The 14,540-nt window shown below is 42.6% G+C and overlaps 1 protein-coding gene across 1 annotated transcript in view; it reads right to left on the bottom strand.

Moving 5' to 3' along the window:
* Positions 1 to 14,540, bottom strand: part of LOC109889705 (cadherin-23) — a 648,086-nt gene that overhangs the window by 464,327 nt on the left and 169,219 nt on the right. Inside the window, exons 4-5 of the mRNA XM_031823245.1 lie at positions 8,731 to 8,873; positions 3,173 to 3,220 (exon numbers count right to left, since the gene is read on the bottom strand). Coding sequence (XP_031679105.1) covers positions 3,173 to 3,220; positions 8,731 to 8,873 — 191 coding nt within the window. The remainder of the gene's footprint in view (positions 1 to 3,172; positions 3,221 to 8,730; positions 8,874 to 14,540) is intronic.

Raw genomic sequence — 14,540 nt, forward strand, 5'->3', positions numbered from 1 at the left:
CACTGAACTCTATCAGAGAAGTAGTTGGTGAACCAGGCGAGGCAATCATTTGAGAAACCAAGGCTATCGAGCCTGCCGATGAGGATGTGGTGATTGACAGAGCCGAAAGCCTTGGCCAGGTCAATGAATACGGCTGCACAGTATTGTTTCTTATCGATGGCGGTTAAGATATAATTTAGGACCTTGAGCGTGGTTGAGGTGCACCCATGACCAGCTCTGAAACCAGATTGCATAGCGGAGAAGGTATGGTGGATTCAAAATGGTCGGTAATCTGTTTGTTGACTTGGCTTTCGAAGACCTTAGAAAGGCAAGGTAGGATAGATATAGGTCTGTAGCAGTTTGGGTTGAAGAGGTGGATGACCACAGCTGCTTTCCAATCTTTGGGAATCTCAGACAACACGAAAAAGAGGTTGAACAGGCTAGTAATAGGGGTTTCAACAATTTTGGCAGATCATTTTAGAAAGGGTCCAGATTGTCTAGTCCGGCTGATTTCTAGGGGTCCAGATTTTGCAGCTCTTTCAGAACGTCAGCTGACTGGATTTGGGAGAAGGAGACATGGGAAAGGCTTGGGCGAGTTGCTGTGGGGGGTGCAGTGCTATTGACCAGGGTAGGGGTAGCCAGGTGGAAAGCATGGCCAGCCGTAGAAAAATGCTTATTGATATTCTCAATTACAGTATAGTGGATTTATCGGTGGTGACAGTGTTTCCTATCCTCAGTGCAGTGCGCAGCTGGGAGGAGGTGTTCTTATTCTCCATGGACTTTACAGTGTCCCAGAACTTTTTTGAGTTTGTGTTGCAGGATGCAAATTTCTGCTTGAAAAAGCTAGCCTTGCCTTTTCTAACTGCCTGTGTATATTGGTTTCTAGCTTCCCTGAAAAGTTGCATAACACGGGGGCTGTTCGATGCTAATGAAGAATGCCATAGGATGTTTTTGTGTTGGTTAAGGGCAGTCAGGTCTGGAGAGAACCAAGGGCTATATCTGGTCCTGGTTCTACATTTCTTGAATGGGGCATGCTTATTGAATGGGGCATTAAAAAAAGAATAACCAGGCATCCTCTACTGACGGGATGAGATCAATATCCTTCCAGGATACCCGGGCCAGGTCAAATAGAAAGGCCTGCTCGCTGAAGTGTTTCAGGGAGCATTTGACAGTGATGAGTGGGGGTCGTTTGACCGCTGACCCATTACGGATGCAGGCAATGAGGCAGTGATCGCTGAGATCTTGGTTGAAAACAGCAGAGGTGTATTTAGAGGGCAAGTTGGTTAGGATGATATCTATATGAGGGTGCCCGTGTTTACGGCTTTGGGGTGGTACCTGGTAGGTTCATTGATAATTTGTGTGAGATTGAGGGCATCAAGCTTAGATTGTAGGATGGCTGGGGTGTTAAGCATGTTCCAGTTTAGGTGACCTAGCAGCACGAGCTCTGAAGATAGATGGGAGGCAATCAGTTCACAAATGGTGCAAATGGTGCTTGATGTTAATCTGCTAGTTAGCTACCTCGACACATTTTTTACTGATTGTGATTTATCTTCAATGCTCTTAAATAATAACTTCATAATATAGCCTAATACTCATAATCTTCTAACTCATGATATATGGCTAGCTGGACAGTGGCTTGTGTGGATTCTTTAGAATATGGTACTCATAAGGAGTCTAGACTACCTGTGTTCAGTGCTTAATTTGTAAATCATGAGTGGTGAGTGGAAAGGGGGAGTGACCTTTAAAACCTTTATAATAAAGGATTGCATGCATATCATCGCTGTGGCATAGAGCAGTAGAGTAGCGGTGCTTACAGAAGTTGCACACATTTTTAATATCCTAGTGTCCCTGAAAAATGTGTCCTTTTATGAACACATTTCATGCAATCTACATCATTTTACATGACTAGAGACTTTGGCAGAATCTTTTTAAATACTGCACAGATGATCAAAATGACAGGCTACTTTGACACTGACAAAATGAGAATCTGAGAACATTAAAAACGCCCATGTCTTGAATCCATCAATAGCCTAGGCTTAAGTGTGTGGAGACACACCTATTGACAATATGAGAAGGAAAGCACAGAAAAATCTTTCTAGTTCACTGACTCACCCAATGATGTGCAGCTCACTCGCTGGCTCGTGCCAAAAGCCTCTCTCAATAGGCCTGTTTGGAAGTTTTGCAGCCGATAGCAGAAAGATTAGTCTTCACTTTTCAGCAGGAACCATTTGCTTTCCAACCTGTGTTATCCCGCGAATGTATTTTAAATATTGTGAAAGGCCTGTTTTGTCTGCATGCTGTTCACTGACAGATTTCCCAACTGCAGGCTATGCCTTGTTATTAGGCTACACACAATACACAGACAGGCAATTTTTTAAAAGAAGATATTGATCCTCTGTGACTAAATTATAGGTCCACTCATGGTGTAGTAAGCTATTCTGAAAAATGTAATTTATTTCTGAACAAACAGCAGTAATTATATAATTTGCACATGTATTTCAATGTATCAGGGTTTTTGCAGCACCTCCAGCACCCTTCTCTCGGCTATGATTCTATAAGTAAATACATTATAAAGTGCTGCTGTGCAGGCAAACATACCAAATATTGATGATGATGTAAGTGTTATCTAGTGTTAATCAAATGTTATGCTGCTGTGGCAGCACTGTTGATATTTAAACTAGGAAGCTTGCTACACACACTCAACCGGGGACCGGATTTGCGCATGCAATTCATACAGGGCAAACTGGGAAAAAGGCACAACCTGGCGCATGTGAGCTGTGGACCCAGCAGACCAACGGATGGGGTAGGGGTGGGCGAACTTGATGACGTCATGACGACTTGGGGACAGTGGGTTCAGAACAAGAACAACAAAAACTGTATACAAAAAAATATATACCACCACCCAAAAGAGCACCTGGCAAGAGGGAGGGCAAAGGGACAGGTGCTCGGGCACAGGTAGACCCCTATCTGTGCACGTAACAAGTGTACTGTCTTTACCATGACCTATACGGTTGTGTAGGTTGAAATGTCAGTGTACTTTAGCATTAGAATGTTACGTGTGAGAAAGGTGTCAGAGTAAATAACTGTAAGGAGAATTAGTCAGGAGTTGTATATACAGTGTGTGAGCTGCTTGACAGACAGGATGTGATACATCATGTCACAGCGTTGATCATAGTGCAGGTTTGACTCTTACCCCTTGGCTGTCACTCACAGAGAACTCCACCTGCATCTCCGACTTGGTCTGGAAGAGATGGAGAGAGAGACAAGTCAGCATAACCCTTCATAGAGTATGTGAGGGAAGGAGGGAGGGAGTGTGGGGAGGGAAGGTGGGAGGGAGGCTGTGTGTTTGTGTTTGTGTGTCAAGGTTATTGTATTATGTGTTTTTATATTTTCTTATATTTTTTTTTTTTGAAATTCAGTTATGTTTTAGACAGTTTTCAGACCAGATTTGCTAGTTTTTATTCAGCTTAAGATATTATTTTAAAGTGTAGTTTTTATATTATTTAGTTTCAGTTTTAGGGACAGAAAGCAAGTGTTTTTTGGGATGTCACTTGTTGCTACTGGAGGGCAGCAATACATACTTTTATTGGTCACTTACACATGGTTAGCAGATGTTAATGTGAGTGTAGTGAAATGCTTGTGCCTCTAGATCTGACTATTTATTTTTATTTCACCTTTATTTAACCAGGTAGGCTAGTTGAGAACAAGTTCTCATTTGCAACTGCGACATGGCCAAGAAAGCATAGCAGTGTGAACAGACAACACAGTTACACATGGAGTAAACAATTAACAAGTCAATAACACAGTAGAAAAAAAGAGAGTCTATATACATTGTGTGCAAAAGGCATGAGGAGGTAGGCGAATAATGAAAATTTTGCAGATTAACACTGGAGTGATAAATGACCAGATGGTCATGTGCAGGTAGAGATATTGGTGTGCAGAAGAGCAGAAAAGTAAATAAATATAAACAGTATGGGGATGAGGTAGGTGAATTGGGTGGGCTATTTACCGGAAGACTATGTACAGCTGCAGCGATCGGTTAGCTGCTCAGATAGCAGATGTTTGAAGTTGGGAGACTTGGGAGATAAAAGTCTCTAACTTCAGCGATTTTTGCAATTTGTTCCAGTCACAGGCAGCAGAGAACTGGAACGAAAGGCGGCCAAATGAGGTGTTGGCTTTAGGGATGATCAGTGAGAGACACCTGTTGGAGCGCGTGCTACGGGTGGGTGCTGCCATCGTGACCAGTGAACTGAGATAAGGCGGAGCTTTACCTAGCATGGACTTGTAGATGACCTGGAGCCAGTGGGTCTGGTGACGAATATGTAGCGAGGACCAGCCGACTAAAGCATACAGGTCGCAGTGGTGGGTGGTTTAGGTGCTTTAGTAACAAAACAGATGGCACTGTGATAAACTGCATCCAGTTTGCTGAGTAGAGTGTCGGAAGCTATTTTGTAGATGACATCGCCGAAGTCGAGGATCGGTAGGATAGTCAGTTTTACTAGGGTAAGTTTGGCGGCGTGAGTGAAGGAGGCTTTGTTGCGGAATAGAAAGCCGACTCTAGATTTGATTTTAGATTGGAGATGTTTGATATGAGTCTTGAAGGAGAGTTTACAGTCTAGCCAGACACCTAGGTACTTATAGATGTCCACATATTCTAGGTTGGAACCATCCAGGGTGGTGATGCTAGTCGGGCGTGCGGGTGCAGGCAGCTAAAGGTTGAAAATCATGCATTGGGTTTTACTAGTGTTTAAGAGCAGTTGGAGGGCATGGAAGGAGTGTTGTATGGCATTGAAGCTCGTTTGGAGGTTAGACAGCACAGTGTCCAAGGACGGGCCGGAAGTATAGAGGTGGATCAGGGAATCGCCTGCAGCAAGAGCAACATCATTGATATATACAGAGAAAAGAGTCGGCCAGAGAATTGAACCCTGTGGCACCCCCATAGAGACTGCCAGAGGACCGGACAGCATGCCCTCCGATTTGACACACTGAACTCTGTCTGCAAAGTAGTTGGTGAACCAGGCAAGGCAGTCATTAGAAAAACTGAGGCTACTGAGTCTGCCGATAGGAATATGGTGATTGACAGAGTCGAAAGCCTTGGCAAGGTCGATGAAAACGGCTGCACAGTACTGTCTTTTATCGATGGCGGTTATGATATCGTTTTGTACCTTGAGCGTGGCTGAGGTGCACCCGTAACAAGTAATCTAACAATTTCACAACAACTACCTTATACACACAAGTTTAAAGGAATGAATAAGAATATGTACTTATAAATATATGGATGAGCGATGGCCGAATGGCATAGGCAAGATGCAGTAGATGGTATAGAGTACAGTATATACATATGAGATGAGTAATGTAGGGTATGTAAACATTATATAAAGTGGCAATGTTTAAAGTGACTAGTGATACATGTATTGCATGCAATTTTCCATTATTAAAGTGGCTAAAGATTTGAGTCAGTATGTTGGCAGCAGCTACTCAATGTTAGTGATGGCTGTTTAACAGACTGATGGCCTTGAGATGGAAGCTGTTTTTCAGTCTCTCGGTCCCAGCTTTGATGCACCTGTACTGACCTCGCCTTCTGGATGATAGCGGGGTGAACAGGCAGTGGCTTACGGTTGTGGGCGGAGCAGTTGCTGTACCAGCCGGTGAAACAGACTGACAGAATGCTCTAGATTGTGCATCTGTAAAAGTTTGTGAGTGTTTTTGGTGACAAGACAAATTTCTTCAGCCTCCTGTTGTTGAAGAGGCGTTGTTGCGCTTTCTTCACCACGCTGTCTGTGTGGGTGGACCATTTCAGTTTGTCCGTGATTTGTACGCCCAGGAACTTAAAACTTTCCACCTTCTCCACTACTGTCCAGTCGATGTGGATAGGGGGTGCTCCCTCTGCTGTTTCCTGAAGTCCACGATCATCTCCTTTGTTTTGTTGACGTTGAGTGTGAGGTTATTTTCCTGAGACCACACTCTGAGGGCCCATCTCGTCATTGTTGGTAATCAAGCCTACCACTGTAGTGTCATCTGCAAACTTGATGATTGAGTTGGAGGTGTGCATGGCCACACAGTCATTGGTGAACAGGGAGTCAGGAGAGGGCTGAGAACGCACCTTTGTGGGGCCCAAGTGTTGAGGATCAGCGGGGTGGAGATGTTGTTTCCTACCCTCACCACCTGGGGGCGGTCTGTCAGAAAGTCCAGGACCCAGTGGCACAGGGCGGGGTCGAGACCCAGGTGATATGAACCTTGACTAGTCTCTCAAAGCACTTCATGATGACGGAAGTGAGTGCTATGGGGCGATAGTTGTTTAGCTCAGTTACCTTAGCTTTCTTGGGAACATGAACAATGGTGGCCCTCTTGAAGCCTGTGGGAACTGCAGACTGGGATAGGAATTGATTGAATATGTCCGTAGTGATGCGGTCTGGGCCGGCAGCCTTGCGAGGGTTTAAATGTTTTACTCACGTTGGCTGCGGTGAAAGAGAGTCCGCAGGTTTTGGTAGCGGGCCGAGTCAGTGGCACTGTATTGTCCTCAAAGCGAGCAAAGAAGTTGTTTAGTTTTTCTGGGTGCAAGACATTTTTGTCTGCGACGGGGCTGGTTTTCTTTTTGTAATCCGTGATTGACTGTACACCCTGTCACATACTGTACAGTACATCTTGTGTCTGAGCCGCTGAATTGCGACTCTACTTTGTCTCTATATTGATGCTCAGCTTGTTTGATTGCCTTGCGGAGGGAATAGCTACAGTGTTTGTATTCGGTCATGTTTCCGTTCGCCTTGCCATGATTAAAAGCAGTGGTCCGCGCTTTCAGTTTTGCGCAAATTCTGCCATCAATCCACGGTTTCTGGTTGGGGAAGGTTTTAATAGTCACCATTGGTACATCATCACTGATGCACTTGCTAATAAACTCGCTCACCGAATCAGCGTATACATCAATGTTGTTGTCCGATGCTATCCGGAACATATCCCAGACCACGTGATCGAAGCAATCTTGAAGAGTGGAATCAGATTGGTCGGACCAGCTTTGGACAGACCTGAGCACGGGCGTATCCTGTTTTAGTTTCTGTCTATAGGCTGTGAGAAACGAAATGGAGTCATGGTCAGATTTGCCCGAAAGGAGGGCGAGGGAGGGCTTTGTATGCGTCGTGGAAGTTAGAGTAGCAATGATCCAGAATTGTGCCAGCCCGGGTCGCGCATTCGATATGCTGATCAAATTTAGGGAGCATTGTTTTCAGATTAGCCTTGATAAAATCCCCAGCTACAGTAAATGTAGCCTCAGGATATGTGGTTTCCAGTTTACATAGAGTCCAATGACGTTCTTTCAAGGTATATCTGGGAGATATACACGGCTGTGTCTATAATCGAAGAGAATTCTCTTGGTAGATAATGCGGTCGGCATTTGATTGTCAGGAATTCTAGGTCAGCTGAACAAACGGACTTGAGTTCCTGTTTGTTGTTATGATCACACCACGACTCGTTAATCATAAGGCATACACTCCCGCACTTCTTCTCACCAGAGTGATGTTTGCTTTTGTCAACGCGATATGTGAAGAAACCGGGTCGCGGGTCATGTCATAGGTCAGGTTAGGTTTCAATTATAAAGTAAATCACAAAATTACTAGATTTAAAAGGAATGGAGTGGCTGCGGATCTGACTTTTCTCGGACCTTGTTTTCTCCGTATGAATGATCCCGAAGCTTCTGCACATGTGCAGAAAGAAACATGTGGTGAAAAGTCGGATCCGCAGTCACGGCCCAAAAGGAATAGCCCATGTTTACACCAATCCAATGCTTTTTAACTTTAGTAGTACATGTAAGAAGAATGAAGTTAACTACCTAGACAGTTGTTTCCCTGTTAGGTAGTGATTACTAGTAATAGTGATGCAAAAGATAGGTCTATTTGAAACACCGCCAGATTCTGTAGCTTGAAATCCCCCCAGTTTTAAAACTCCATTGAAAACCCCACTCGATTTTTGCCCACAGCTAACTAAAACTGAACATTCATGATGTTTTTTATTTTATTTTAGTTAGTTTTGGAGTCAAAGATAATTGTTTCAGAATAGTTTGTTTTTAAAACATATTTGTTCATTATTTGTTAATTATTTTTTATTTTTTATTTTGTTTAATTATTTTTATTTAGTTTACTAAATAGTTTTTTTCATAATCTGTTTTAATTTTAATTTTAGTTAGTAATTTTAATATAATAACCTTTGTGTGTGAGCTTGTGCATTCATGCATGTGAATACAGTTTATTTAATTGAAACGTGATGATGTGTTTGTAAAGATTTTCTAAAACCCCATTCTTGCCAATTCCCATACAAATACACTTATTTCTCTTTCTCTTTTATTTGTGTCTTCTTCCAAGTTGTTCTTGGTCTTATTTTTTAAATTAATTTAACCTTTATTTAACTAGGCAAGTCAGTTAAGCACAAATTCTTATTTGCAATGACAGCCTATCCCAGTTAAACCCAGACGGCACTGGGCCAATTGTGCACCGCCCTATAGGTCTCCCAATCACAGCCGGATGTGATGCAGCCTGGCTTTGAACCAGTGCAATGAACCTCTTGCACTGAGATGCAGTGTCTTAGATCACTGTGCCACTCAGGAAACACTGTAACGTTCAACATTACACTCTTCCTAAGCCTTTCTAAATCTCACTTCTCTCTGTTCCATCCCTCCTTTTCTGACATTCTTGCTCTTCTCATTAATGTGTGTGTGTGTGTATACCTGCATGTGTACGTGCAAGTGTGTGTGTGTCTTCTAACCTCGCGGTCCAGGGGCTGTCGTAGCCACACCACTCCTGTGTCTCTCGCCACGGCAAAGTACCTCATGGCCTCCTCTCCCACGACACCAAAGATGAGTGGCTCCTGTTCTGGGTCCAGAGCCTCTAGCTGGGTCACTGATGTGCCTGACATACACAGGGGGAAACATTGGTCGAAGGTCAGTCAAAGGAAGACATTTTTTGGGTCCAAAATGGCACCATATTCCAAATTTGGCACCCTATTCCCCACTAAATAGTGAATAGGTTGCCATTTCGGCCAATGGTGGAAAAAGTAACTAATTGTTATACTTGAGTAAAAGGAAAGATACCTTAATAGAGAATGACTCAAGTAAAAGTGAAAGCAACCCAGTAAAATACTACTTGAGTAAAAGTGTAAGGATCGACGATGGTAGACGAGAAGCAGGTTCAGGAAGTCAACATCTAATTATCAACGGACACATAACGACATAAATGCTGACACAGGGAACAAACGAGGGAGCAGACAGTTATACAGTGCCTTGCAAAATTATTCATCCCCCTTGGTGTTTTTCCTATTTTGTTGCATTACAACCTGTAAGTTAAATTTATGTCATTTGGATTTCATGTAATGAACATACATAAAATAGTCAAAATTGGTGAAGTGAAAGTAAAAAAATAACTTTTATAAAGAATTTAAATAAATAAATAAAACGGAACAGTAGTGCATGCATATGTATTCACCCCCTTTGCTATGAAGCCCCTAAAAAATATCTGGTGTAACCAATTCACATAATTAGTCACATAATTATGCACACAGGTGGACTTTATTAAGTGTCACATGATCCCAGTATATGTACACCTGTTCTGAAAGGCCCCAGATTCTGCAACACCACTATGCAAAGGCGCACCACCAAGCAAGCGGCACCATGAAGACAAAGGAGCTCTCCAATCAGGCCAGGAACAAAGTTGTGGAGAAGTACAGATCAGGGTTGAGTTACAAAAAAATATCAGAAACGTTGAACATCATACGGAGCAACATCAAATCCATTATTAAAACATTTTAAGAATATGGCACCACAACAAACCTGCCAAGAGAGGGCCGCCCACCAAAACTCATGGACCAGGAAAGGAGGGCATTAATCAGAGAGGCAACAAAGAGTCTAAAGATAAACCTGAAGGAGCTGCAAAGCTCCATAGTGAAGATTGGAGTATCTGTCCATAGGGCCACTTTAAGCCATACACTCCACAGAGCTGGCCTTTACGGAAGAGTGGCCAGAAAAAGCCATGATTAATTAAAAAAAATAAGCCAAAAGGCAAGTGGGAGACTCCCCAAACATATGGAAGAAGCTATTCTGGTCAGATGAGACTAAGATGTAGCTTTTTGGCCATAAAGGAAAACGTTATGTCTGGCGCAAACCCAGCACCTCTCATCGCCCCGAGAACACCATCCCAAAGTGAAGCATGGTGGTGGCAGCATCATGCTGTGAGGATGATTTTCATCGGCAGGGACTGAGAAACTGGTCAGAATTGAAGGAATGATGGATGGCACTAAATACAGGGAAATTCTTGAGGGAAAACGGTTTCAGTCTTCCAGAGATTTGAGACTAGGACAGAGGTTCACCTTCCAACAGGACCATGAACCTAAGCATACTGATAAAGTAACACTCGACTGGTGTAAGGGGAAACATTTAAATGTCTTGGAATGGCCTAGTCAAAGCACAGACCTCAATCCAATTGAGAATCTGTGGTATGACTTAAAGATTGCTGTACACCAGCGGAACCCATCCAACTTGAAGGAGCTGGAGCAGTTCTGCCTTGATGAATGGAAAGAAATCCCAGTGGTTCGATGTGCCAAGCTTATAGAGACATACCTCAAGAGACTTGCAGCAAATTGTGGCTCTACAAAGTATTGACTTTGGGGGGGGGGGGGGGGGGGGGGTGAATAGTTATGCACGCTCAAGTTTTTTGTCTTATTTCTTGTTTGTTTCACAATAAAAAATATTTTGCATCTTCAAAGAGGTAGGATATTTAATTTTAAAAGTATCTCTGCTATGAAATGTCTTAGGGGATTTCTCTTAACTAGTATCTCTGCTAATTTATATAATTAAAAAGTGGAATACAATGTACAGTAACTTTAAGGATAAATGTTTAAAGGTATCTCTGCTATGAAATGTCTTAGGGGATTTCTCTTAACGAGTATCTCTGCTAATTTATATAATTAAAAAGTGGTATACAATGTACAGTAACTAAGGATAAACGTTTAGAAGTATCTCTGCTATGAAATGTCTTAGGGGATTTCTCTTAACAAGTATCTCTGCTAATTTATATAATTAATTTATATAATTAATTTATATAATTAAAAAGTGGAATACAATGTACAGTAACTTTAAGGATAAACGTTTAAAAGTATCTCTGCTATGAAATGTCTTCTCTTAACGAGTGGTGATACAAACCCCCCAAAATCTATTTTAATTCCAGGTTGTAAGGCAACAAAATAGGAAAAATGCCAAGTGGGGTGAATACTTTCGCAAGCCACTGTAGACGAGGCAATCAACAAAAGGGAAGGAGTCCAGGTGTGTTCAATGAGCGCTACTGCGCGTAGTGATGGTGACAGGTGTGTGTAATGAAGGGCAGCCTGGCGCCCTCGAGCGCCAGAGAGGGGGAGTGGGAAAAAGTATGACAGTACCCCCCCACCAAGCCCACCGAGGCAAGAAGACCTCTTGAGACATCTAAGGCGTGGAAGCACGACGAGCTAGCTGAGGCACCCCTGGTTCCATTGGCGAAGGCACCCCGACCCGATGTCACCAACCAAAAATCAAAACCCTTCTTGATGCTTAGTATAGAGGTGTCAGCATTCTGTACGGATCGATGCTGGTAGACAAGAAGCAGGTACAGGGAGTGAAAATGTAATTATCAACGAACACATAATGGCATTAATGCTGACACAGGGAACAAACGGGGGAGTCGATAGTTATAGACGGGGCAATCAACAAAGGGAAGGAGTCCAGGTGAGTGTAATTAGCGCTGCTGTGTGTAATGATTTTGACAGGTTTGCGTAATGAAGGGTGCATGGCGTCCTCGAGTGCCAGAGTGGGAGAGCGGGAGCAGGAGTGACAAAAAGTCTAAAGGAATGTGGTTATAAATATACTTAAGTGTCAAAAGTTAATGTAATTGCTAAAATATACTTAAATGTGGCTTACTTAAGTATTGAAAGTAAAAGTAGAAGTAGAAATTATTTAAAATTCCTTATATTAAGCAAACCAAGCAGAAAAATGTTATTTTAATGTATGGATAGCCAGTGGCACACACCAAAACTCAGATATAATTTACAAATGAAACATGTGTGTTTAGTGAGTCCGCCAGATCAGATGCAGTAGGATGACCAGGGATGTTCTCTTGATTATTGTGTGAATTGGACCATTGTTCTGTCCTACTAAGCATTCAAAATGTAACGAGTATTGTTGGGTGTCAGAGAAAATGTACGGAGTAAAAAGTACATAATTTTATTTTGGAATGTAGTGAAGTAAAAGTTGTAAAAAAAAGTGTAGTATAAAAAGTAGAAATAGTAAAGCAAACTACACATGAAAAACTACTTAAGTAGAACTTTAAAGTATTTTTACTTAAGTACTTTACACCGCTGAATTTTGTACGCAATGTTACCATATCAAGAAACAAAAAAGGCAGTAAAAATGTATTACTTTTTCTATACCAGTACAATAACGTTCATGAAAATACTGTTTTAATTGTATTTTATTTAACCTTTATTTAAATAGGCAAGTCATTTATGAACAAATTCTCATTTACAAAGATGGCCTATCAAAAGGCCTCCTGCGGGGACAGGGGCCTGGGATTAAACTAATAAATACAATATAACTATTGGACAAAACACACATCACAACAAGAGAGACACAACACTACATAAAGAGAGACCTAAGACAACAACATAACAAGGTAGCAACACAACATGACAACAAAATGACAGCAACATGGTAGCAACACAACATGGTAGCAGCACAAAAACATGGTACACACATTATTGGGCAAAGTCAACAGCACAAAGATCAAGATGGTAGAGACAACAATACATCATACAAAGCAGCCACAACTGTCAGTAAGAATGTCCATGATTGAATCTTTGAATGAAGAGATTGAGATAAAAATGTCCAGTTTGAGTGTTTGTTGCAGCTCGTTCCAGTCGCTAGCTGCAGCGAACTGATTGAGGAGCGACCCAGGGATGTGTGGGCTTTGGGGACCTTTAACAGAATGTGACTGGCAGAACGGGTGTTGTATGTGGAGGATGAGGGCTGGAGTAGATATCTCAGATGGGGGGAGCGAGGCCAAAGAGGGTTTTATACAGAAGCATCAAACAGTGGGTCTTGCGACGGGTATACAGAGATGACCAGTTTACAGAGGAGTATAGAGTGCAGTGATGTGTCCTATGAGAAGCATTGGTGGCAAATCTGATGGCCGGATGGTAAAGAACATCTAGCTTCGTTTTGGAGGTGTTCAGAAAAAGGTTACGGGTAGAGAAAGCTTCTTGGACACAAAGAAAGCTTTGTTGTAGAGCACTTAGCACAAAATCCAGGGAGGGGCCAGCTGAGTAATAGACTGTATCATCTGCATATACATGGATAAGAGAGCTTCCTACTGCCTGAGCTATGTTGTTGATGTAAATTGAGAAGAGTGAGAGACCTAGGATTGAGCCTTGGGGTACTCCCTTGGTGACAGGCAGTGGCTGAGACAGCAGATGTTCTGACTTTATACACTGCACTCTTTGAGAGAGGTAGTTAGCAAACCAGGCCAAAGACCCCTCAGAGACACCAATGCTCCTGGAATGGTCTACCGTATCAAAAGCTTTGGCCAATTCAATAAAAATAGCAGCACAATATTGCTTAGAATCACCTTTAACCTTTAAGATTGCAGTGACACATCCATAACCTGAGCGGAAACCAGATTGCATACCCAAAATAATACTATAGACATAAAGTAAGCCAGTCAGTTGATTATTGACAAGTTTTTCCAACACTTTTGATAAAGGCAAAATAGAAATATGCCTATAACAGTTAGGATCAGCTTGACCCCCCCCCCCCCCTTTAAATAAAATACGAACTGTGGCTGCCTTGGGAACCTCCCCAGAAAGGAGAGACACTTATTGGCTCTTCCTACTGTACACTAACAAATCAAAAACAATCAATACACATCTCCAAACTTTTGTTCAATTATGAGGGAGAGATTTGAAAAAGGCTTTATTAAAGCAAACACACACACACACACATTAGACAACTTTTCCAAGTTCTGGACTTTCAAACACTGGCATAGGGAGGAAAGATGTAAATATTTACACACAGCACACAGACAGCATGCCCACATAACCGCATAGAGAGAACACATACACAAATAAAACAAACACACTTACTCACACACACACAGTGAGGTTAGGAGGGTAGAGTGATTTTAATTGGAGAGCTGCAGCGGTTCAGAGGCTTCATTCATCACAGACCAGAGCATCTCTCTCTCTCTCTCTCTCTCTCTCTCTCTCTCTCTCTCTCTCTCTCTCTCTCTCTCACTCACTCACTCACTCACTCACTCACTCACTCACTCACTCACTCACTCACTCACTCACTCACTCACTCACTCACTCACTCACTCACTCACTCACTCACTCACTCACTCACTCACACGCATCCCGAGGACCAGACAGGATGGCTAATCAAACCCAGGGGTGGAGCAGTGACAGGTTGGCTAATCCAACATGCTGGACATGTGTCAGGGTGGATCCAGGGTAGGCAGAGTCCAGGGCATGGGCCTTGGGATGTGTGTGTGTGCGTGCATGCA

The sequence above is a fragment of the Oncorhynchus kisutch genome, linkage group LG4, assembly GCF_002021735.2.
Source record: "Oncorhynchus kisutch isolate 150728-3 linkage group LG4, Okis_V2, whole genome shotgun sequence".
NCBI classification, from domain to species: domain Eukaryota; kingdom Metazoa; phylum Chordata; class Actinopteri; order Salmoniformes; family Salmonidae; genus Oncorhynchus; species Oncorhynchus kisutch.